The sequence below is a fragment of the Salarias fasciatus genome, chromosome 13, assembly GCF_902148845.1.
Source record: "Salarias fasciatus chromosome 13, fSalaFa1.1, whole genome shotgun sequence".
NCBI classification, from domain to species: Eukaryota; Metazoa; Chordata; class Actinopteri; order Blenniiformes; family Blenniidae; genus Salarias; species Salarias fasciatus.
The window spans coordinates 27,999,023-28,021,370 of NC_043757.1; the positions used below are offsets into that span (position 1 = coordinate 27,999,023).

Genomic DNA, 22,348 nt, shown 5'->3' on the forward strand with positions numbered 1-22,348 from the left:
AAATACGATCATAACTATAATAAATACCTCTCTAGAAAATGGCTATGTGCCACAGTCATTTAAATTCGCAGTAATCAAACCACTGCTGAAAAAACCTAATCTCGATCCTGATATTCTAGCTAACTACAGACCGATATCAAATCTGCCTTTTATTTCAAAAGTCCTGGAAAAAGTTGTGGTTAAACAGCTTTACCGCCACCTACAGGACAATAGTTTATTTGAGAAATTTCAGTCAGGATATAGAGCTTATCACAGCACTGAGACTGCGTTAGTTAAAGTCACTAATGACTTGCTATTGGCGGCTGACGCAGGTCTAGTCTCAATCCTGGTTCTCCTAGACCTCAGTGCAGCTTTTGATACAATCGACCACAATATTCTCCTGCAGAGGTTAGAATGTGAGGTTGGCATCAGAGGAAAAGCCCTCTGCTGGTTCAAATCCTATTTATCTAATAGGTACCAATTTGTTCACGTTAACCAACAGTCCTCACCGTGCTCCCAGGTCAGTTATGGGGTTCCTCAAGGGTCCGTGCTCGGGCCAATTTTATTTCTGTTATATATGCTTCCTTTAGGGAACATAATTAGAAGTCACGATATCAATTTTCATTGCTATGCAGATGACACACAACTGTATTATCTATGAAACCTGATCAAACTAATCAAATAGACAGACTCAGTGACTGTATCAGAGAAATTAAAACCTGGATGACTACGAACTATCTCCGTCTGAATCCTGGCAAAACAGAGGTCATTATACTAGGCCCCCCTAAACTGAGAGAGTGTCTATCCAAACAGATTATTACCTTAGATAACGTCAGTGTATCCTCCTCCTCTACTGTGAGGAACCTCGGGGTCTTATTTGATCAGGATATCTCATTTAAAGCACACATCAACCTGGCTTGTAAAACAGCATATTTCCACTTGCGCAACATAGCTAAAATAAGAAACATTCTACCTAGAAGCGATGCAGAAAAACTCATCCATGCATTTGTTTCTGCGAGATTGGACTACTGCAACTCCCTTCTCGCAGCCTGCCCAAAAAGTGTATTAAAAAACTTTCAGTTGGTTCAAAATGCAGCCGCCAGATTATTAACTGGAACTAGAAGACGTGAACACATTACTCCCGTTCTAAAATCTCTTCACTGGCTTCCAGTCGAGTTTAGAGTTAGATTTAAAATCCTTCTCCTCACTTACAAAATCCTAAATGGGATGGCTCCAACCTATCTCCAAGATGCTTTAACGCCTTATCAACCAATCAGAGCACTTCGCTCTCAAAATGCAGGGTTACTGGTGACTCCTAGAGTCTCTAAATGGACACTAGGTGGAAGAGCCTTTAGCTATCAGGCACCATTTTGATGGAACCAGCTTCCAAGTGGTGTCAAAGAGGCAGACACAGTCTCCACATTTAAGGTTAGGCTCAAGACGTTTCTCTTCAATGCAGCCTATGATCAGGTCAGCTAGGGATTCTAAACTAAACTAAACTAAACTAAACTAAACTAAACTAAACTAAACTAAACTAAAACAAACCAAACCAAACTAAAGTAAACCAAACTAAACTAAACTAAACTAAACTAAACTAAAACAAACCAAACCAAACTAAAGTAAACCAAACTAAACCAAACTAAACTAAACTAAACTAAACTAAACTAAACTAAAACAAACCAAACCAAACTACAGTAAACCAAACTAAACTAAACTAAACTAAAACAAACCAAACTAAAGTAAACCAAACCAAACTACAGTAAACCAAACTAAACCAAACTAAACCAAACCAAACCAAACTAAACTAAACTAAACTAAACTAAACTAAACTAAACTAAACTAAACTAAACTAAACTAAACTAAACTAAATTAAACTAAACCAAACCAAATTACACTAAACAAAATTAAACTAAACCAAACTAAATTAAACTAAACTAAACTATACTAACTAAATACTAGTTTAAACAGTTAAGTATCCACAAAGCTGCCCCAGGAGCTAGAATGCTGTGGGAAGTACGGTGCACTGAGCCCTGTCCTCCTCTAATGTCTGAATGTTATTCCCTTTAGTCCGTTCATTGCTTTTCACCTGCTGTCCCACCCTTCGAGGGGGAGTCTTCTCCAGTTTCAGTTGCTGACTCCACTATTACGAAGGCCTATGAACAAGCTCCGTCTGGACCGGGAGGACACCCCTGTCGGTCCTGCACGTGGACTGGCTTCGGTTCTACTGCTGGGATCCGTGGTTCTTGTGCTGGACCGTCCAACGAACTGTCCTCAACATTGTCCTAGGCTTTACTTCTTATTGTCTCATGCTAGCTGTTGCCAAAGCTGTCCGTCCCTGGGAGAGGGATCCCTCCATACTGTGGTTCTCCCCAAGATTTCTTCTTTTCCCACTGGGTTTTTGGAGTTTTTTCTTGCGGATGTGAGGGTCGAAGGCGGTGGTTGCTTCGTTCTGTCTCGTTACTGTAAATATGGCATATTACCATTATGCTTATTCACTGTTTTTACTTTTACCGACAAATGTAACATCTTGAAGCCCTCTGAGGCAACTGTTGTTGTGATACTGGGCTATACAAAAATAAATTGATTGATTGATTGATTGATTTCATGATAAAAAAAAGCCAACAGGCGGTAAGGACCTACTTATAGATTCGATCTCAATCAGTCCCCGCCACCATTTTATAGAGAATTTCGCGCACTGCTTTATAACATACTGGTATCGGATCGGTACTCGGTATCGGCCGATACCCACAGTAAAAGTATCGGAATCGGTATTGGGAGGCAAAAAATGGTATCGAAACATCTCTAGTCTGAATGACTGAAATGACTCAGACTTGATAAAATGTAATCTGAAATTTAGTCTGAAATGCCTTTTAATTTCATAAAATCAATATCATTTCCCCTTCATAGGAGAGAAAAAGGAATATCGTCTCATCAACTGAAGCTTAGTAAATCTATTAAAACTAAGCCTTGAATCTTCAGGCTGATTTTATTTGGCAGTTCGAATGTCTCTTCTTGTCCTAAAGTTGCAGACCTCTGCATGAAGAAGACGTATGAGTGTGTTTCTGTTGGAAGTGGAACAGTTTGTGAAAAGCGAAAGGAACCATGTGGTCACTGTTTTGTTCTCAACACACACACAGATTCACTTTCTCCCCGCTGGTCTCATTGTTTCTAAAGTTTCCCACCAGCATGAGCAAAAAGGTCACCTGGTCAATAGTGAGAGTGGCCGTCCCTGAGTATCGAGCTGGGAGAGGCGGGGACGTTGGCAGCAGATTCCAGAGGAGCATCAGCGTCGTCTTCATCAGAACCAGACTGATGGACACCAGAGGAGAGAACCACGTCGTGAGATATCATGTGTGGGATGTCATGTCAGGTGAAGAAGCTCTTTGCTTGAAGTGAGTTGATACAGAAGATGAGGAGCCTGTTTTGTACAGAAACATGGCGCACAGCGGCTTAGTGCTCCGGTATATCCTTCCGCAGAGCACTGCGCATACGCAGGTCTGTGTGGATCAAAACGTTATTTTAATGGATTGAAAAACAGATAGCCTGCTGCAACTGTCTTATTACAACTGTTTGGTGACATGTAGTGCCAACATGCCTTCAGTACAACAGACAACCTCAGCAAAATCAAGGCGTCTGTTGGGGTTTACGATTGATAATTGGGAATAAATTACTGAAGTATTGATTACCTGGAGTAATATGTTACTTTAAGTCATTTAGTTACTTATTAATTTGAGTAAATTTTGATTTACCAATTAATAATTGCAGGTCATTAACAGTGGATCACCAATAACAATCAATTACATAATTTTAAACTGTTTAAAGTGAAGCACCAAGTAATTTAACCCAACATCAATTATTATTAATCTAAACAAACTGTTATTTATTCCTTAATAATGCCAAATAATCAGCTATTTGGGAATGAAGTAGACCACAGAGTGATTTTACCATTAAATTATTGATTAACAAGGTGTTATTAATTAATCAATAATGTCACAAATTAACAATTACTGGAAATTGGTAAATTACAGACAATGAGCAGAGAGAAGTTGTAAATTAAGCATTAAATTAACCTGTGGTTTATTTAATTTATAATTTTGGGGCATTCCCAAATAGCTGATTATTTGACCACTATTAACGAATAAATAACAAATTATTCTGATTAATAATAATTGATGTTGGGTTAAATTACTTGGTGCTTCACTTTAACAGTTTATTACACCGTGATTGATTGTTAATGGTTGATCCACTGTGAATGACCTGCAATTATTAATTGGTAAATCAAAATGTATTCAAATTAATAAGTACTAAATTATTTAAAGTAATCAATTACTCCAGGTAGGGCTGTCACAATATCAAATTTTCTCTTCACGATTATCATGGGCCAAAAACTATCACCGATAACGATATTATCATGATATCAGCAAAAATTTAACTAATAGCCTAATGGTACAACAATTCAGATTCATCTTAATTTTATTTTTGTTTGTTTTCTCTCTTTTCCCAGATGAATTACATTCAGAATACTGTCAAATGAGGTGTTGAAACAATATGAGAACAGTAACTGAACAACTGCCTACCAACAGTGTAGTACACTCAACTAATTAAAATCTGATGAACTGATTAACAGAGGATCCACAGCAGAGGCTTAATTTACGTCCGGTTGGCGGGTTCACCCCTGTTGGGGTGAAATCCTGTCCCACCACCACACTGCCGAGAACTTTTGTTTGTTTGTTTAAATCCGAGGCGGAATGAGCAGCAGCGCTTCTCTCCAGCCAGAGGCGCCGCTACTGGCTAGGGCCCCGAGCTGAAGGGGGCCCCGAGGAACGACTGACATCAGTCAATTTCAATGACAAATTTAAGGCGCTACACTAGATGCTGCAACAACAACGTGTCGAAAATCCCCCGCATGGGGCCCTTTTCCGAGTACTCACGGTTAGTTGCTAGAAGGGGGGCCGGCAGAGAAGACGGCGGATATCAGCGACACAACTTGAAACCCCCCGGACACATTACAATGACACGTATACTACGACAGCCCTAACTCCAGGTAATCAATACTTCAGTAATTTATTCCCAATTAGCAATCGTAAACCCAATATGTCAAAGTCCTTAACAGGTCAACATGGGCCCACCTTATTTGAAAAGAAGCTCACATCGACGCCTTCCTGGGATGCAAACAGGTTAATCACCATGTCGTTGAAGTCTGGTAATTTTTGGATCAAGTGCGTCTGGATAGACAGCGTGACGAGTGCATTCAATCGGTCCAAATAATTGGATTATCCAGAGCAAATAGTCCACCTCGTTCATGCTAACGCCCGCCATACCTGAACTTTTCTCCCTCCTCCCCAACTCTGGCACAAATAGCAGCCCCGCTGCATTGAAGGTGCTGTAGGCAGGATTCTGCATCTCCGCCATCTTGCTTAGGGTTACCTAAGCAAGATGGCGATTTAACCCATCTAAAATGGCGATTTGAAACCCAGCACAGCCAATCCTGTCCTGTTTTCTCTGACATCACGCCCTTACGCAAGTTAAGCCCCTCCCACAAGAACGTGCGATGAACGCCTCTCGACCAATCACAGTTAGAGCCTCAGGGGCTCTTCTGATTCGTCAAAGATACCTGGAGCTGTGGAGATTCCTTTTCAGCTCAGAACAGAGACAGATGGAAACGCTGTGCCTTCACGGTAGTGCAATTATACTACACTCCTAAAGGATTATCAATGGATACTCTATACATTTAATCCAAACAAAATACAGAAAATTAGCGTTGACTAGCAAAATCCTGCCTACAGTACCTTTAAATCGCTGCTATTGGTCAAAAGTCAGTAGCCTGTGGGCTAAATGAAGTTAGCCCAAAATGTTCAGTAAACCACGGGGGGCGAGACATGACACCTGTCAATCACTTACAAGAACGAAATGAATGTATCTGCTGGGGCTGTAAAAAATTCAGCCAATTTAGAGATATTCTATGTTTTCCTTTGACTGATTGGTGCTGTTGCTACCTTTGGTTTTATCTAAACTTAAAAACAGTCTGTTGTAAGTTATTTAAAAAATGCTTTTCTCATCTTTTTTGTATTAGCTGTCCTTTTGTGCTGGGAGGGCTTAGCCCTACTAGCCCATTGATACCAGCCGTCCCTGGTCCTGGACCACTGGAAGGAGTATTTTGTCCACTTTCGTCAGTACGGCTCTGATTCCTATTGACTTCCAGCAATTGAGCTAAGCTAACTATGGTGCTAACAGCTGGGAACCAGCCACTGGGGCGATATCAAGCTCTGCAGAAGCCTGATACCAATCCTGATCATTTGAATCGGGTGTGTTGGAAGAGGAAAACATCCAAAACATGCAGGATAGTGTGCCCTGAGGACCAGGGTTGGGAAACCCTGCCGTACGCCACCTTACTTGGTGCAGTGAATCGCTCCATGGCTTCTCCTACCCCTGTTATGCTGACGCCACTCAGCTTTTACTCTCTTTTCCACCTGACAACGCGACAGTCTCAGCTCTGATGTCAGCATGTCTGGCTGATATCCCTCATGGATGAAAGAACGACACCTTCAGCTTAGGGTTGGGTGGTATGAACAAATCTTATATCACGGTATCAGAAATTTAATATCACGGTAACGGTATATATCACAGTGTGTATTTTTCCCCTGTAAATTTCAAATAATGCTTAAAAATAACCAAACTGTCACATTTGCTCATTTTCCTCTTTTATTTTTTAACTCCGGTTTATATAAGTTCAATTATTTAAAAAAATCACAACATGAAAGAAAAAAGAGCTGAGTTTTTAGCGTCACTCCCAGAGCCACTAGTCGGTAACCAGTCAAATCGGCCCCGACATAGTTGGCCCCCAAGCCAAGTCGACCCCGACCAACTCGGCCCCAACTAACTGAAAAAAACTACCCAGTAAATTTGTCTGGTGCACGCTGCTATGGAACCAGGAGGAATCAAACACAAGCCTGTCACGATTTGACTGTAATCCCTGCTAGTCTCTGCATCTGCCATTATGGCTCCCACCTCTCCGGATACGCTGGTGTTGTTGAGCGCATCCTGTGCTGACCTGACAATGAAACGCAGCGAACAAACCCCGCACGACGTCGGGACACGCTGTGATAATGCACAAACACACTCAAACAACTGCGCTCCAGCTGTCCTGTTAGCGAGTGCAGACGACTGTCCCACTGACTCAGAGAGATGCAGACATCTGCTCTCTCTCCGGTATGGCAACATTTCAACCGGTATACACTTTTACAGCGTCACACGGTATTATACCATCAAACCGCTCAGCCCTACTTCAGCTACATCTTTCAAAGACTGAACTCATGGTCTGTCACAGCTTGTCCATCTGTCCAGCCTCAGGTCAGTGTCCAACTTCACTCCGGCCTACTTGTGCCCACAAACTCAGCCAGAAGCCACGGTGTCATGATTGATGGCCAGTTGACCTTTAAGGGTCACGTGCCCTCAGTTTCTCAAACTTGTCGTTATGCCTTCTACAACTGCTGAGTCCTGTCTACTTTTAAGAGACAATTGAAGACTCCATACAGAGAACACCTAGGCTCTTTATCCAACTCCACCCCACCTTAGGGGTAAAATAAGTCAGGTGGCCCAAAACCCAGCACTTAGCACTGACTAAGTTGAAAATAAATAAATAAATAAATAAATAAAAAGAGGGGTTGGCACTTCTTCTGTAACTTGATGGCAACACCTTTGAACCAATTGCACTTGAAGTACTTTTGGCACTTGCTAAAGGTTTTCCTTACGTCTGAATTCTTGCTTGTGTTGTATGTCGGTTTGGACACAAGTGCCTGCTAACTGAAATTGTAGAATTGTAGAATATAATGGAAGGCAGATCTTAAAGAGCTTGAAGATCTGCCAGATTTCTTGAATAATCTCTCTGTTGTTGCTCGTAATTACCAATTAAAGGTGAAAGATTAGTCAAAACTGAGAGTAGTGTTCAGTGCAGATGGATCCTCTGTCTCTTTTGCAAGCTATAGACTTAAAATACTCACTGACTGTATTTTGAGATCAGTCCCCAACAGTTACAAAATGAAAAAACATCACATGGTTTACAGGAAGTATAGAGATCCAAAGGTAGACATGAACCATCCATCTGAGTAACTCACACACATCAAATCAACATTCATGTCACCACAGACTTCAACAGTCCAATATACTCACACAAAACTAATATTTGACATGAACAGCATTAATTCAGTTTACTTTGTTTTTAATGTAGATGAAAAAACAGAGTGAGACTGATTTATCTCATCATGTTTTGAACACAGGTCAGTGCCGCATTAAGACGTATTAGAAGCTGTAAAGGCAGAGGAAAGATGTTGCCACTCACCAGGACTCCCAGTTCAGTCTCCAGGTCTCGGTTGATGTAGAAACACAGGTCCGTACCCCTCAGAAGTGAATCTCTGGGTTCATCATAAGCCCCCTCACCTTCAGGATCCTGTCTTTCAGGATCTGGAGGAGAAAATGAGACGCACCAGAAGCTCAGAGACAGGTTGTGTCAAAACAGGAAGTCAGGAATCATCCAGGAGTGAAGACCTACAGTCACTGTTCTGATGGTTCCTCATGCTGAACTGCAGCACAGAGAGCGGGGCAGCCTGTAGGAAACCAGAGGGACACTCACCATCACAACACAACCAACAACCAATCAACTCCCTCAACCCAAACCACTCTCTATGGTTCACCCTGAAAGGCTCCGGTGGCACCTAGCACGCTAAGCTAGCTCATCTGGTCAGGACCCCTACTTGTCCATGGGCAACACATCAGTCAGCAAAGAGGTTAATGTGACTGATGCAGAAGCAGGATGATATGATCGCAGCAGCTGGGGCTTCCAGCTAGACCGAGCTGCTTCCTCCCTGGACTGTGAGTGCATGGAGCAGGTTGGCATTCCCCGTATACGCCTCATGGAGCTCTTCATCCATATGGTGAACGACATCCTCCAGGAGCCCCACTCTGCTTCCAGTCCATCGTGACGGAGCAAGCCTATAAGCACTGGCTGTCAGGGTGCGTCATGTTTCCTCAATGCTCGCAGGTTACCAAGCTGAGCAATGTGGAATATGATGACCAAGATTGACCCGGCAGTGTGCAACAAGATTACCGTGATGACAGATATCTGCTGCCACGTGCAGCACTGTGTGCTTCAAACCACTGGAAAGTCTCTGCTGATGATGGTGTTGCAGGAAGGAGTGTGATGACTCAATATGACCAACCTATCTGACAGAGAAGAACATTCTGGACACGCCTGCTGGCCTGTGAGCTCATTCGACCCGTGGCCTGGCTGCATCCTGGTGAGATGTCTCTTCAGAAAACCCTTCTTACTGGGTGAAACAAGCAGAGGTGCTTATTTGAGTGACGGTAGCCCAGTGTAACCAACGGGCTGTTCGTTACTGGTAACACGACACTGCACTTTGCACTGAGCACTTTTTCTCTCACTCACATAGCAGTTTAAAATGCACACAGCACTTTAAAAGGAAGTTAATTTGCACATAAGAAAAAAATTGCACAATAAATTATTATTAATTTATTGGAGAGCTGTTTGTCTGTGGGTCCAGCTGGGTGCGGTGATGGCGGCAGATCTGCAAGACAAACAGGACTAATCAAATCTGAGAATGTGCAACATGTGCCTGTTTTTAATTGGCTTTTAAGGTGTTGGTGTGCATGCAGTGAGCGTGAAAAGGTGCTGGGTGTGTGAGTGTGGTGAACTGTGTGTGATTTTCACTCACCTTCTGCTCTTGTGTCCAGTGGTGTCCAGCCAACAGACTCCCCAGGGACCGACTGCCACTAAAGAGGGTTCCGGGCTGGACCAAGACTGGAAACAGGTGGGGGTGCTTTCACAGATTTATTTGGATAATTAGTTTTTATTTTCTTAAGTATGGGTTTTGTTTTGTTTAGATTATTATCATGAGTGTTGCAGTGGAGAATTTTAACAGTTTTAGCAGAGTAATGTTATGCTTTTACACCTCATGGAATTTTATGGTGAAGCTGAGTGTATTTAAGGGCACTGAAGACATTCAGTCAGTAGTTGTGGTAGTGGCAGCTGGGTTCTATGCTGCTGCTGGGGAGCCTTGCTCCAAGGAAATCCTCCAATGCACTTTATGCACTTTGTTTTTGCCCAAGAAAATAAAAGAAGTGGACCTCTCAACCTCTGACTCATCTCCTCTAGGTGCTCACTGTTTTTCCGCCGCTCATGCTACACTGCTTACACCAGGATACTTTAGGGTAGGTGGCTCCACCCAATGCAGGCGTCATTCTCACCAGCCAATCGGAGCTGGCATAATGACGCTGGGGGCGTATCCCACAGTGAAACGTCTCCCTCATCGCACTCCGAGAACCAGGATTACCTCAAGCAATTCATCAATTTCAAACATGACCAGTGTCTACAGAAAGCTCACGGATCTCTGGAATTAAGTGTCGCATTGAACAAACTTTTCAGTGTGACATGATGTTACCATGATGATGCCGTTGCTGATGTACTCCTGAGGGGCTTCATCACTGCAAACAAAGAAGAAAATGGAATTTATTCAGATGTTATATCGGACAATATGTTCAGGTTTATGAACATATGTACAGAAACCTGTGTGATCCCAACCTCTGAATGAGCTCGAACTCCATCACAAGTTCATCATTTGTCTGAAAGAGAAAGAAAAAGAGAAAACTTTGCCACCGTTTCTGGCGTTTGACAGGCTTAAATCAATGATTATCTGGTGGAAAAACTCCAAATAGTGACTTGGTCTGAGTTTAATCAAGCTGGAATCAACCTGTTTTAAGTTCATGAGTAGACTCAACTTGGCAAAGTAACAACTTCGTGCTAAAACACTGTACGGAAGGTGTTCTAAAAACTGACCAGATGGAGCCTGGTCTATTCTTGGCACAGATGAAGCACACCCAGTGCTGATTTGGCTGACAGGCACACACACACACCAAAACCTCACCGACAGGTTTCCAGAGTGTTTGGGTTTTCTTTGTTGAAAGTTGTGTACTTCAGTTCAATACAATTCAGCTTTATTTATATAGCGCCAAATACAACATTTCAAGGCTGCTTTTATAAAGAAAACCCAACAGATCCACATGAGCAAGCATAAGTGACTGTGGAAAGGAAAAACTCCCTTTTAAAAGGAAAAAATTGTTACAGAACCAGGCTAAGAGTTGGCAGCTTTCTGCTATACCTGTCGGGGTGAGGGGACAGAAAGGGAGAGAAGAATCAGACGGACAGATTTATTCTCTGAAACGTTTTAACTTAAATGATTTCTGATAATATATCTCAGGCCTGAACCTTCTGTTTTACAGTCTCCAGTGGTCTACACTTTTTTAGTTTCACTGACAGTTTATTTCTCACACTGCTGGATGATCAAGAGGAATATTCTGGAGGACTGTCAACATGTTTTACCTCAGAGTTCAACTCAAACACCTTGGTCTCCTTTTCCCCAACACGCAGGTTTCCCAGGTCAAACAGGACTGTTGAAATGTGGTCGTCAGATGTGATGAGATCCTCATCATGGAGCTGGATCTCCAGAACATTCTGGGAAAACAGCAGATAGTGTTTGGTCACATCAAACCAAAAAACAACCAAAACCAAGAAAGGCAGAAAGGCAAGGGAAGCTCCCATCATAGGATTCATCAGTAGAACACAAAAACAACTTGTTCATATAAGCAAAGAAACTGACAGATTAAATTGTGTTCATGATGGATAAAACAAGAAGACCTCCCCAATGGATGATCAGGGTAAAGAGTAAAAGAGCAACAGAAACTGAAGCAGATGAATGAGGCAGAACTGTCCTTTATAGTTTAATAAACTGCCAAGTACAAAGACACTGGCTGGCTCAGAAAAGCTGTACTGAATGAAATATGGACTCAGGTAGAAACTCTAATCAGGATTTACAGGAGAAAAATAAGAGTAAAAGGAACAAGCAAAAACACAGTATTTCCTGTTAATCACATCATCACATTTCCAGTGACTGAAACAATAGAAAATGTTACTTACAGATAGATAATGTAAAATCTGAATCATGTCAGACAACATGTGGTGTACCTCAGGGGTCGGTGCTTGGACCAAAACTATTTATTTTATATACGTATACCTTATTTCTCTGTCTAAACTGCTCAAATGCATTCTCTAGATATATCTAGGTGGGTGAAAACACTTTCTTTTATTTTTTTGGTTGGATGTGGTCAAAAAAATTCTTTTAGAACTAAAATCGTTCTACATTAATAAACAGTTTAAATTTTAGCACATAGTAAAATCACAGTATTCTGCAAATTGTGCATAAAGCTCATCAGAATCTTAACACTTAATCCAGAACAAGAGTATAATGGGGTATAAAGGAACAGAGCTCTGCACAATATCAAGATTAGTTTGATATGAAGAGGCCAATTTCATAATCTTATTCTTGTTGTGATCGTTGTTTCTTTGAAGTCTGGAGTCTTCCCTCTTTGTACTGTGTTTTCCTTACTTTGTCAATGTATGAAATAAAACGAACAGAGAAGAGAGAAAATGACTTTCTCTCTTCTGGCTGTGAATAGATTTTGTTTTTGCATGACTGTTCAGAAAGTGAAGGAGGGATTGGTTCTTCTGAAAAATGAAGAGTTCATTCTTTCCTTCAAAGGGAGAAATGTCCTGACCACAACCAGAAGAAGTAGTGAACATATCCACCTGTAATCACCCTTCATCTTTTAGTCAGTCCAGTCACACCTAATGTTCTAGAAGTTTGACCAGTAAGTAACAAGATGTCCTACTTTGAGCAGGACGGGGACCCGGAGGGTGAAGGTTTCCTTCCACTCCGGCTGGTTTGTGTTTGACACAGTTCTGGTGCGGTACTTCCTGGCTGTTGCCGTTGGAAGGAAAAAAGTGACGTAGCAGTCTGAATTTGAAACTAGAACACAGAAACAGAAAGCCGGTGAGAGCAAGTGACACATAAAGGTAACGTCTTGGTTTCAAACTCAGCCAGAAAAATTAGGTTCTGTTACTTTGGTGACTGTTTTTCATAGAAGGTTGCAGAGGTGGAAAGAAAACTGAAAACATGTACTCAAGTGCAAATACCAGCTGAGGCCAGGTGTGTGTGTGTGTGTGTGTGCGTGTGTGTGTGTGTGTGTGTGTGTGTGTGCGTGCGTGCGTGCGTGCGTGCGTGCGTGTGTGCATGCGTGTGAGTGTTGAGTGGTAGCTTTTGGGGCGGCTGTGGTTCAGTGGGGAGAGTGGTCATCATTTAATCAGGAGGTTGTTAGCTCGATTCCCATCTCCGCCTGTCTGCATGTCCAAGGCTACGTTCATACTGCAGGGCTTAATGCTCAATCTGGATTTTTTTTTGTGAAATCTGATTTTTTTTTGCAACTTGTATGTGATCTCTCGTCTGAACTTAAATACCACCCAAAAGTGCCCCGCATGCACAGAAGAGGACATACGAGGGGGGACCCAAAAGTAACCCAACTTGGGCTATAACTTTTTTTTTTTTTTTTTTCAATTTTTGCAATTATTTGAAACTGTCACCTTCAAAATACTCCTTTGGCTTGAATACAACGCTGCACCTGAGATTTTAACTGTTCAGAAGAGTCGCCATAACCGTGACTAACTGTGCCTTTAAAGGTGCTGTAGGCAGGATTTTGCTAGTCAGTGCTAATTTTTCTGTGTTTTATTTGGATTAAATGTTAGAGTATCCATTGATAATCCTTTAGGAGTGTAGCATAATTGCACTACTGCAAGGGCACAGCGTTTCCATCTGTCTCTGTTCTGAGCTGAAAAGGAATCTCCACAGCTCCAGGTATCTTTGACCAATCAGAAGAGCCCCTGAGGCTCTAACCGTGATTGGTCGAGGGGCATTTGTCGCACGTTCTTGTGGGAGGGGCTTAACTTGCGTAAGGGCGTGATGTCAGAGAAAACAGGACAGGATTGGCTGTGCTGGGTTTCAAATCGCCATCTTAGATGGGTCAAATCGCCATCTTAGATGGGTCAAATCGCCATCTTGCTTAGGGTTACCTAAGCAAGATGGCGGAGATGCAGAATCCTGCCTACAGCACCTTTAAGACAGAACTTCGATTTCCCCTCCCCCGCCTGTATGACTGTCTTACCTTTCCGCTGACGCTCCAGTTTCATCTTTGACAACAAAAAGCAGTCACCTGGGGCGGTGGGGAGGCTGGCTGGTCACGGTTTTAGTCCAAAAATATGCTTTACGCACGGCATTTGGTGCTATTTCTGTGCGTAACGGGGCGTCCTGGTCTGCTGTCTGCAATGATGCGGCCATTTCCAGGTGCCTTGGTCTCACTGCTTCTAATAACCGCCAGAGGATGATCTGTCTGGATCTCTACAATACTCCCATCAGATCTGCAATGTCATCAAAAGTCCTGCGTGGATCTACCAGGACGTCTTCTTCAGTTTTTGTGACGTTTTCCTCTGTTCTGGAAGTGGATTGTTGTCCTCTGCGTGCCTGGTTTCGTGATGTAATGATTACTCTTCAAGGGCCCAAACCACTCAGAAACCACAAGCAAGCACGCTTCAGTGTTTGCAGAAGTAAACATGGGCGATAATGGTGCAGCGTATTTTACGATTCTGACATTGTTGTCCAACCGAAGCAAGCACACTGACAACCTGATTTTAAGAAGAAGGTTGAGAAGGAAGAGAGCCAGTTTTGGACATCGCGTTTTGTGGGGCGGTGGCAGCAACATTCACCCAGAGAAACGCATGGGTGTGGGGTTGCAGCTCGGAGTGGCGGGATAGTGATGTGAGAGGCTTTAATGATACGGACTTCATTAATAATTTTCAGATGACAAGAACTACCTCTGTGTACGTCTGCAAGCGCATTTTTTTTGTGATGTGTAGGTCAGATAAATGCAACCTGGCCGTTCAGACAAAAGTCGTATGGCAAAAGATCAGATACGTTTCAGATTTAGGACAACATATGCAAGTGGCCTGGGTCGCATTTGAAAAAATCGGATCTGTGTTGTTCAGACTGTCACGAAAAAATCAGATACAGGTCGCACAGGGGCACAAAAAAATCGGATTTGGGTCACTTCAGCCTGCAGTCTGAACGTAGCCCAAGTGTCCTGGGCTCCACTGAATCCTAAATTGACCCCAGTGGATTGACTGAGTGTGTGTGGCAGCTGGCTCCACTGGTGTGTGAATGTGTGTTTGAATGGGTATAATACAGTGCAAAGTGCTTTGGGACCACTGCAGTGTGTAGTCCATTTAATGGTGACTCTACCCCTCGGTGTGAGTGTGTGTGGTTGTGTGTTTGCCTGTCACTATGCGATGGACAGGAGTACTGTCCAGGGTGTATCCTGCCCTTGCCGGTAGCTGGGATTGGCTACTGGTTGACAAAATGAGTGAATGAGGACTGCAAGGTGAAGGGATTCTGGCCTTCTTTTCACCATGCATTAAAATGTGTGTCGGATGATCCGAACATAAATGTTGAGCCCTGAAGACCTCAGAACTCTTCCCACATATCTAGGCACATGTTTGGTAGTAGAAACAATATGTGTCTTGAATGCTCCCTCGGACAGCGGCACATCCGGAAGATACGTCACACACAGTGAAGCTGGAGGTAAATTTCTCATGAATATGTCGACACATCTCTGCCACAGTTTGCTGGTGTGTGTGTTGTGGTGTCGGCCTCTCCTGGTTCCCCTTCCCCTCTGTGACTGTTGGGCGGAGTCATCTTGTCTGGCACCCAGCAGAGCTGCACACCAGTGAATCATCATCATCATCATCATCTCCTCCATCAATTCTCCGGACCTTTCTCCACTCCTGGCCGGATTGTCCCGTTGCCTACGTGGTATTCTGCTCTGCCAGGATCCAGTTCTTGTTTAGGCTCAGCTCAAGTAGTCCATGTCTTCTGATCCATGTGACTTCTCTGTGCACAGATCCCGTGCGCTCCGTGGATTTCCAAGTCAACTGCGCTCTCGTTTTATGCGATGGGTCAGACAGCAGCCCCAGCCTATGATCTTCCTTGCACTCTCATGGCATCCAAGCAGCAGCAACCCAAATAAAAGTTGTTGCTTACTCACTTCCATCTCCTTGTCAGCTCTTGGGTCCAGCACTCACACAACCGTAACAATCACAGTTTTAAAGACAAGACTGAAAGTAATCAAATGGCTGGGCAGGCTTCAACACTTCAACGTTAAATGAGAGCTTGTGTCTGAATGAGTTTACCTGGATGAAAGCTAAATGAAGATGAAACATCAGCCCAAAGACCTAAAACTCCCTCCATCCAGATGATGATTACAGTTCATTTAAAAATCAAGTCTTCATCAGGAATGTCTTAAAAGCATAAATGATTCTTACAGTAATCTTCAGAGGTGTGCAGGCGTGCTCTCAGTACGGTGACCTTCGGGTCCAATAAGAGACCTTCTCCTTGTGAATCTGTTCAAGGAAAACAGAGAAGCCGAGATCAAATCATTCCGTTCATCCTTCAACCCCCAAATAAAGTCATCTTAAAAACAGAGGACTATATCATAAAAGTGATAAACCTTTCATCACTTCTCATATGAGGACCCTGAAATTTTCCTGCTCCATAATGGGAAACAATGAAATAGTTGATTGGGTAGATTTAAAAACCTCAAATCAACACATGACCAGAGTCCCAAGTCAGAGGTCTGGGTCTGAGAACCTCCACCAGCAGTCTGGGAGTTTGAGGTCCACCAGAATGTTGGTACTTGGATTCCTTAAAGGGCCACGGTTTTCCAGTCCACTCTCCCTGCCACTAAAATTTTCTCTCCATGTTTCTGATCCTGGTTGCATCTGACACCCTGCTATGGTATGCTGGACTGTCTCTGGGGCATCTTTGCACAGCCTGCACCTTGGATCTAGTCTACTATGGTAGACCCTGCAGGTTTCTATGACCCTTGGGTCTGATCGACTATAGTAGACCCTGCAGGGCTCTTTCCCCAGGTCAAACAGGACTGTTGAAATGTGGTTGTCCGATGTGTCAGGGTGTTCATCATGAATGATGCGCTAAGCCAGCTCCCATCATACCATTCATCAGTACAACACACAGCAACAACAACTCCTTCATTTAAAGGTGCCTTAAGGAGTTTGCACGTTTTATGCGAAACAGCGCCCCCTGCAGGCCTTGGGCGTAACGCAGCTTAGTGAAAAACTCGTGCCTGTGGCTCACGTGCACGGAAGAGAGGAACTCCTTCTCGCTCTTTTAGTAGCACTCAAGTAAGATTTAAGTTTCTTCTCCTGGTGGAGTCTGTGTGGAGCTGCAGTGCTAGAAGCCAGTCTGTTCTTACTTTCTGGAAGATCCTGCTCAGCTGTTGCTCACTAAGCATCTGGCGGAGTAATGGCGGACAAAGCGAAACCTAACCAGCCGGAGCGTGCATTATGTCATTCCTTTCAAATTCTCCCCCAAAAAATTCTGGTCCCGGACCGGCACTGTGACTTTCAAGTGACAATTTAGCACTGTTAGCGGTACTTGCAATGAATATGTCAGGGGACATTGTACACATCATTAAAAATGTGTAACATATTTATGGTGGAAAATAAGTATTTTTAAGGTTGAAAAACTCCTTAAGGCACCTTTAAAGGAGCACAGCGCAGTTTGCTCGTTTTATGCGAAACTCCGATCTGCAGGCCTTAGGTGTAAAGGCTTCAGTATGCTCCTCCGTCGCCGCCACGGCGTTCCTACCCTACGCCGCTACTGAACATATCTTGCTTCTGCGTCAAGGGAACGCCCTCCTCTGCCAAGCCGCTAGCAGTCACAACAACAATGCGGCTTCCGTAGCTCCGGCTTTACCTAGACATAGATCTGTAGTTATAGATTTCTAGACGTACGTATCTAGACACGCGAGCATTTACCGAACATATATCTGCATATAAGACATATCTGGCGACACCGGGCTGTGGTGGAGGAGAGGCTGAGCGGACCGTGATGAAATATTGGTGAAACTAATGAGCTTTTGAATGATTAAAGCCGTTTAGGAGCGGCTACACACAGCCCCGTCTGCTAACAGTGCTAACACTGCTAATAGTACAGGGATGTGCGCCGCTCAATTTTGGATCTAAATTTCTCCTGAAGCTCTGTTCGGATCAGAAAAGCATTCCGTGTGAGTTCTACTTTATTCTATAAACAACGCGAAAGCGGACCAATCACAGCCCTCGACGTTCACGTCACCACACGTCGCCACAACGCGAAGTCACTTTTTTCGAGAAGCTCACGTCAAGCCCCGGCGTAGTATACTGAGGCCTTAACCGTAGCTTTGTGAAAAGCTTATGTGTGTGGCTTGTGCCCATGTACGAGCACAGAAGAGGGGAACTCCTTCCTCGCTCTTTTAGCAGCGCTCAAGTAAAATGTAAGTTTCTTTTGCCTGGTGGGGTCTGTGCTGGAGTGTGTGGCAGTGCTAGAAGCTGGTCTTTTCTTACTTTCTGGAAGCTCCATCCTCAGTACTGCTCAGTTGTTGCTGCTACGCATCTGGCGGAGTAATGGCGGACAAAACGAAACTTAAGAATATCAGGCCAGCGGGAGGCGCATTACGTCAAGCTCAGAGCGATTCGTACCCGAATCACTCATATTGCTGTGCCTTCAGTGCCCTGCACAGGGAAATAGGAGCCACTGCGATCTTGCAAAAATAGCTCTTGCTGCCCATCAGGCAAAGGTGAAAACGTGTGTGGGTGTGAATAATTGATAATGTAATATTTAAAACTGTGCTGTGCCCCTTTAAGCAAAGAAATTGAAAGATTCAATTGTATTCATGTTTGGATAAAACAAGAAGACCTGCCCAATGGATGATCAGGGCAGTAAAAGAGCAACAGAAACTGAAGCAGATGAAAGAAGCAGAACTGTCCTGAATAGTTTCAGTAAAATGCCAAGTACAAAGACACTAGCTGACAAGACTCACGAAGGGTGTACAGAATGAAATATGGACTCAGGTACAAATTGTAATCAAGATTTACAGGAGAAAAAATAAGATGTAAAAGGTACAAGCAAAACACGATTTCCTGTTAATCTTATCATTAGATTTTTAGGTCCTGAACCTTGTATCTCATTGACTATGATAGACCGTGCAGGCCTCTATGACCCTTGTCTTCAGTGTTTGTCCTTGTACTGCCATGATTACTGTGTCTGTGTTGTCTGTCAGTCCAGTGTTTTCTAGCCATCGGATGGCCTTCATGATATCAGCCACTTCCTCTATCTGGTAGCGGTACAGGCCATGTGGGGCCTGGGTCTCCATGTTACCATGTTACTTAATTTTGATCAGATTTCTGCAGTTTGGTGCATGAAAACAGCTGAATAATTTGTAATTAATAATTTTCTTTTTTTTTTTAACAGGGTAACAGAAAGACAGGAAATGATAGAGAGTGCACGGGAAACAAACAAACAAACAAATAAATAAATAAATCAACACACAAAAAGAGTGGCGAGAATTCCTTCTGAGTGAAAGGCAGTAGTGTTTGGTATGGCGGTGTGTGTCGGTGCAGTCGTCTGCTGCAGCCTTGGAAAGATGGTAACAGTTGGGTACTTTCAGTATTGTCCACATCTAGTGGAAACACATGAAAAACTGTTCCGTACCGTACTGTACTGTACCATGCTGGAGTATTCTGTGCAGTGTAAATAAGGCTTTACGGAGACTACCTCAGTACCAAGCAACAAATTAAGACCATCAGATGCCATGAAAAATTGCTGAGTACATTTTCATTTTACACTTTGCTATGCATCTAAGATTCCTGAACTGACTTGAGCACGTTTTTGCAGCGATCCCAAACCTTGTTGCATCACTGACTGGTTTTAAACAACATTACTTTTCTCTGGGCAGGCAGGACAGTGACCAAAATCACTTTCATGAGGACTTAAAGGTGCATTATGCAGTTTGCTCGTTTTATGCGAAACATCGACCCCTGCAGTCCTTGGGTGTAACTGCAGCTTAGTGAAACGCTCGTGTCTGTGGCTAGAAGAGGGGAACTCCTTCCTCGCTCTTTTAGCAGCGCTCAAGTAAAATGTAAGTTTCTTCTGCCTGGTGGGTCTGTGCTGGAGCTGTGGCAGTGCTAGAAGCTGGTCTTTTCTTACTTTCTGGAAGCTCCATCCTCAGTACTGCTCAGTTGTTGCTGCTACGCATCTGGCGGAGTAATGGCGGACAAAACGAAACTTAAGAATATCAGGCCAGCGGGAGCGTGCATTACGTCAAGCTCAGAGCGATTCGTACCCGAATCACTCATATTGCTGTGCCTTCAGTGCCCTGCACAGGGAAATAGGAGCCACTGCGATCTTGCAGAAATAGCTCTTGCTGCCCATCAGGCAAAGGTGAAAATGTGTGTGGGGTGAATAATTGATAATTTAATATTTAAACTGTGCTATGCTCCTTTAATGATCAAACAAAAAAAAAAAAAAAGAAAACTGACCGAGTTGACGGCAGGAAAGACTCGCTGATGGAAATGAAGCGATTTTTCAAAAAAACTAATTGAGCACTCTAAGTGTGCACTTTCAAAATAAAACTCAATATAAGACTAAGGGATGTGTACATGTACACTTTCAAAATAAATCTGTTTCTTCTTTCTGTGCGGCCGGTAACAGAGGGTCCATGGCCAGCTGCCAGTCTGCTGCTCAGAGGTTGGAACCCCTGCTTTAATGTGTCGACTTCATAGATTCCAGGTGGCTTGGACCTACCGTCCGGCCTGCTTCACCACTCCATCCATCGTTGGCTTCACCGGGAAAACAGACAGGAGTTGTCCTCAGCAGCCTCAGGAACAGGAGCTTCACGTCAGTGTGGATAACAGAGAGCTGCTTTCTGCCTGTACAAACAGCCACAGGACAGGTGAGGAGAGAAAATCCTCCATTAGACAGGAGCAAGACCACATTCCTCCCAGATGGTCTGACCTCACTTCCTGGACGTTCACAGACAAAGAGCTATTACACCAAACATTGTCCTGTCCCAGCCTTTTGTTGGACATGTCGCTGTCATCCAACTCAAAATAATTCAATGACAACATATTTAAATCCATGATCAGACATGATGTTTATATTCTACTCTGAATGAAACATATTTTAATAAAATAGCAGGAAGAGCTGAAGCTGTTTCAGGTGACTGAAGTACTGATTCCTCTCCTGTTTCACTTTGCACTGTGATAAATGATAAATATCGCTACTAACATCACTAAGTTTGAGGTTCTTTCCTGCAACAGTGATAAAATGTGGGGAAGCTTCAGGCAAAAGCACAAATGAAAACAGCACAGCGTCCAACTACAGTCACGACAGATACTCTTCTTCATCCGGTCTCTAACAGGTCTTCATTTTAAAGGAGAACACAAATCTCCTAAATAAATCTTTAAAGTCTTACCTGTTGTTCTGTTGGTCTTCAGTGCACTTTTTAAAGATCTATTAATTCCTGTTCTAACTGATATTTTAGTTTATGGCTCCTTCTGGATGGTAGCAGAAAACACTCCTTTGCCTTGGATCCTGAACAGATACCAGATGTGCAATGCTCCGTTGGAACTGTGCATGAATGGCCTCAGACTGAGTATTTATCACATGGAGGCAAGCCAAGCCCTTCTTTCTCTATCGTGAGTAACCCGTCCAGCTGAGTGACCTTGTCAAACCAGATCCAACAGTCGCTCGGTCGTGCCTCCTCCTGCCTCTTCCCGTGTTTCGCCTCACCTTCAGGTGACTGTCACCGTGAAAAACAAGTTAGAGGGAGAAATTCACCTTTCGAGCTTTATTTCTGTCGTATTTGTGAGCAGACCTTCAGACTCTAACGTGATGAGGTGTGTTTTCAGAGAAGGAGCCGGTTTTGGGGGGTGGCATGCAGGCTTTGAACTGTGAGGACAGCGAACTCGTGGCTTGGTGCCCATAGAGCGGCAGACAGATGTCATATTCACTGAATGCATCACTGCAAATTTGATCCATGGTGCTGATTCATGATCTGCTCTTCATCATTCGTAGTGCTAATGAAAGTTTAAAAAAATTAATACAGAAACTGATCCATGCATGTTGTTTTGTTCACATACAGATGATATAAACAAATGTTTAAATGAGGGGTTGACAAAATCACAAATTAAATTCTTGTAATTACTATCATAATTATTGTAATTATGCTGTAATAGTCCAAAATTATGTTAATTATTATGATAACTCTCTCTAATGCACTGACCATGACCAAAGAAACATAGGACAGAAAGTGAAGGCTTTACTCAGAGAATAAGTCTGGCATGCTTCTTCATCTCGCTATGTTGTGTGTGGTTAAATAGCTTCTAGAACAGAGAAGACTATTTTAATGAGAAAGTAAGGGTCACATAAAAGTTGTCAAATCGTTAATGATTGTTTTTATAGAGGAGCGCCATGTTCTAAATAGGTTTCTAACTTTGACAGTGATTGTTGATTTTGATTTAGTTTAAAATTTACAGTTAGTCATAAATTCCAGGCATTGTCTCTCATAAAAAAATGATTCC

The 22,348-nt window shown here is 43.1% G+C and overlaps 2 protein-coding genes across 2 annotated transcripts in view; both read right to left on the reverse strand.

Moving 5' to 3' along the window:
* The window catches only part of LOC115399828 (cytosolic phospholipase A2 zeta-like), a 20,542-nt gene extending 12,136 nt beyond the window's left edge, over positions 1–8,406 (reverse strand). Inside the window, exons 1-2 of the mRNA XM_030107410.1 lie at positions 8,318–8,406; positions 3,183–3,288 (exon numbers count right to left, since the gene is read on the reverse strand). Of these exons, the coding sequence (XP_029963270.1) occupies positions 3,183–3,278 (96 nt within the window). The 5' untranslated portion in view covers positions 3,279–3,288; positions 8,318–8,406. The remainder of the gene's footprint in view (positions 1–3,182; positions 3,289–8,317) is intronic.
* Positions 4,843–19,121, reverse strand: LOC115399829 (cytosolic phospholipase A2 epsilon-like). The gene is made up of 8 exons (XM_030107411.1): positions 19,115–19,121; positions 12,718–12,854; positions 11,372–11,503; positions 10,574–10,614; positions 10,434–10,476; positions 8,528–8,582; positions 8,318–8,439; positions 4,843–4,854 (listed from the first exon to the last, which is right to left on the reverse strand). Exons 1-8 carry the CDS (start codon positions 19,119–19,121, stop codon positions 4,843–4,845), a joined length of 549 nt encoding a protein of 182 aa, XP_029963271.1.
* Positions 19,122–22,348: the final 3,227 nt, after the last annotated feature.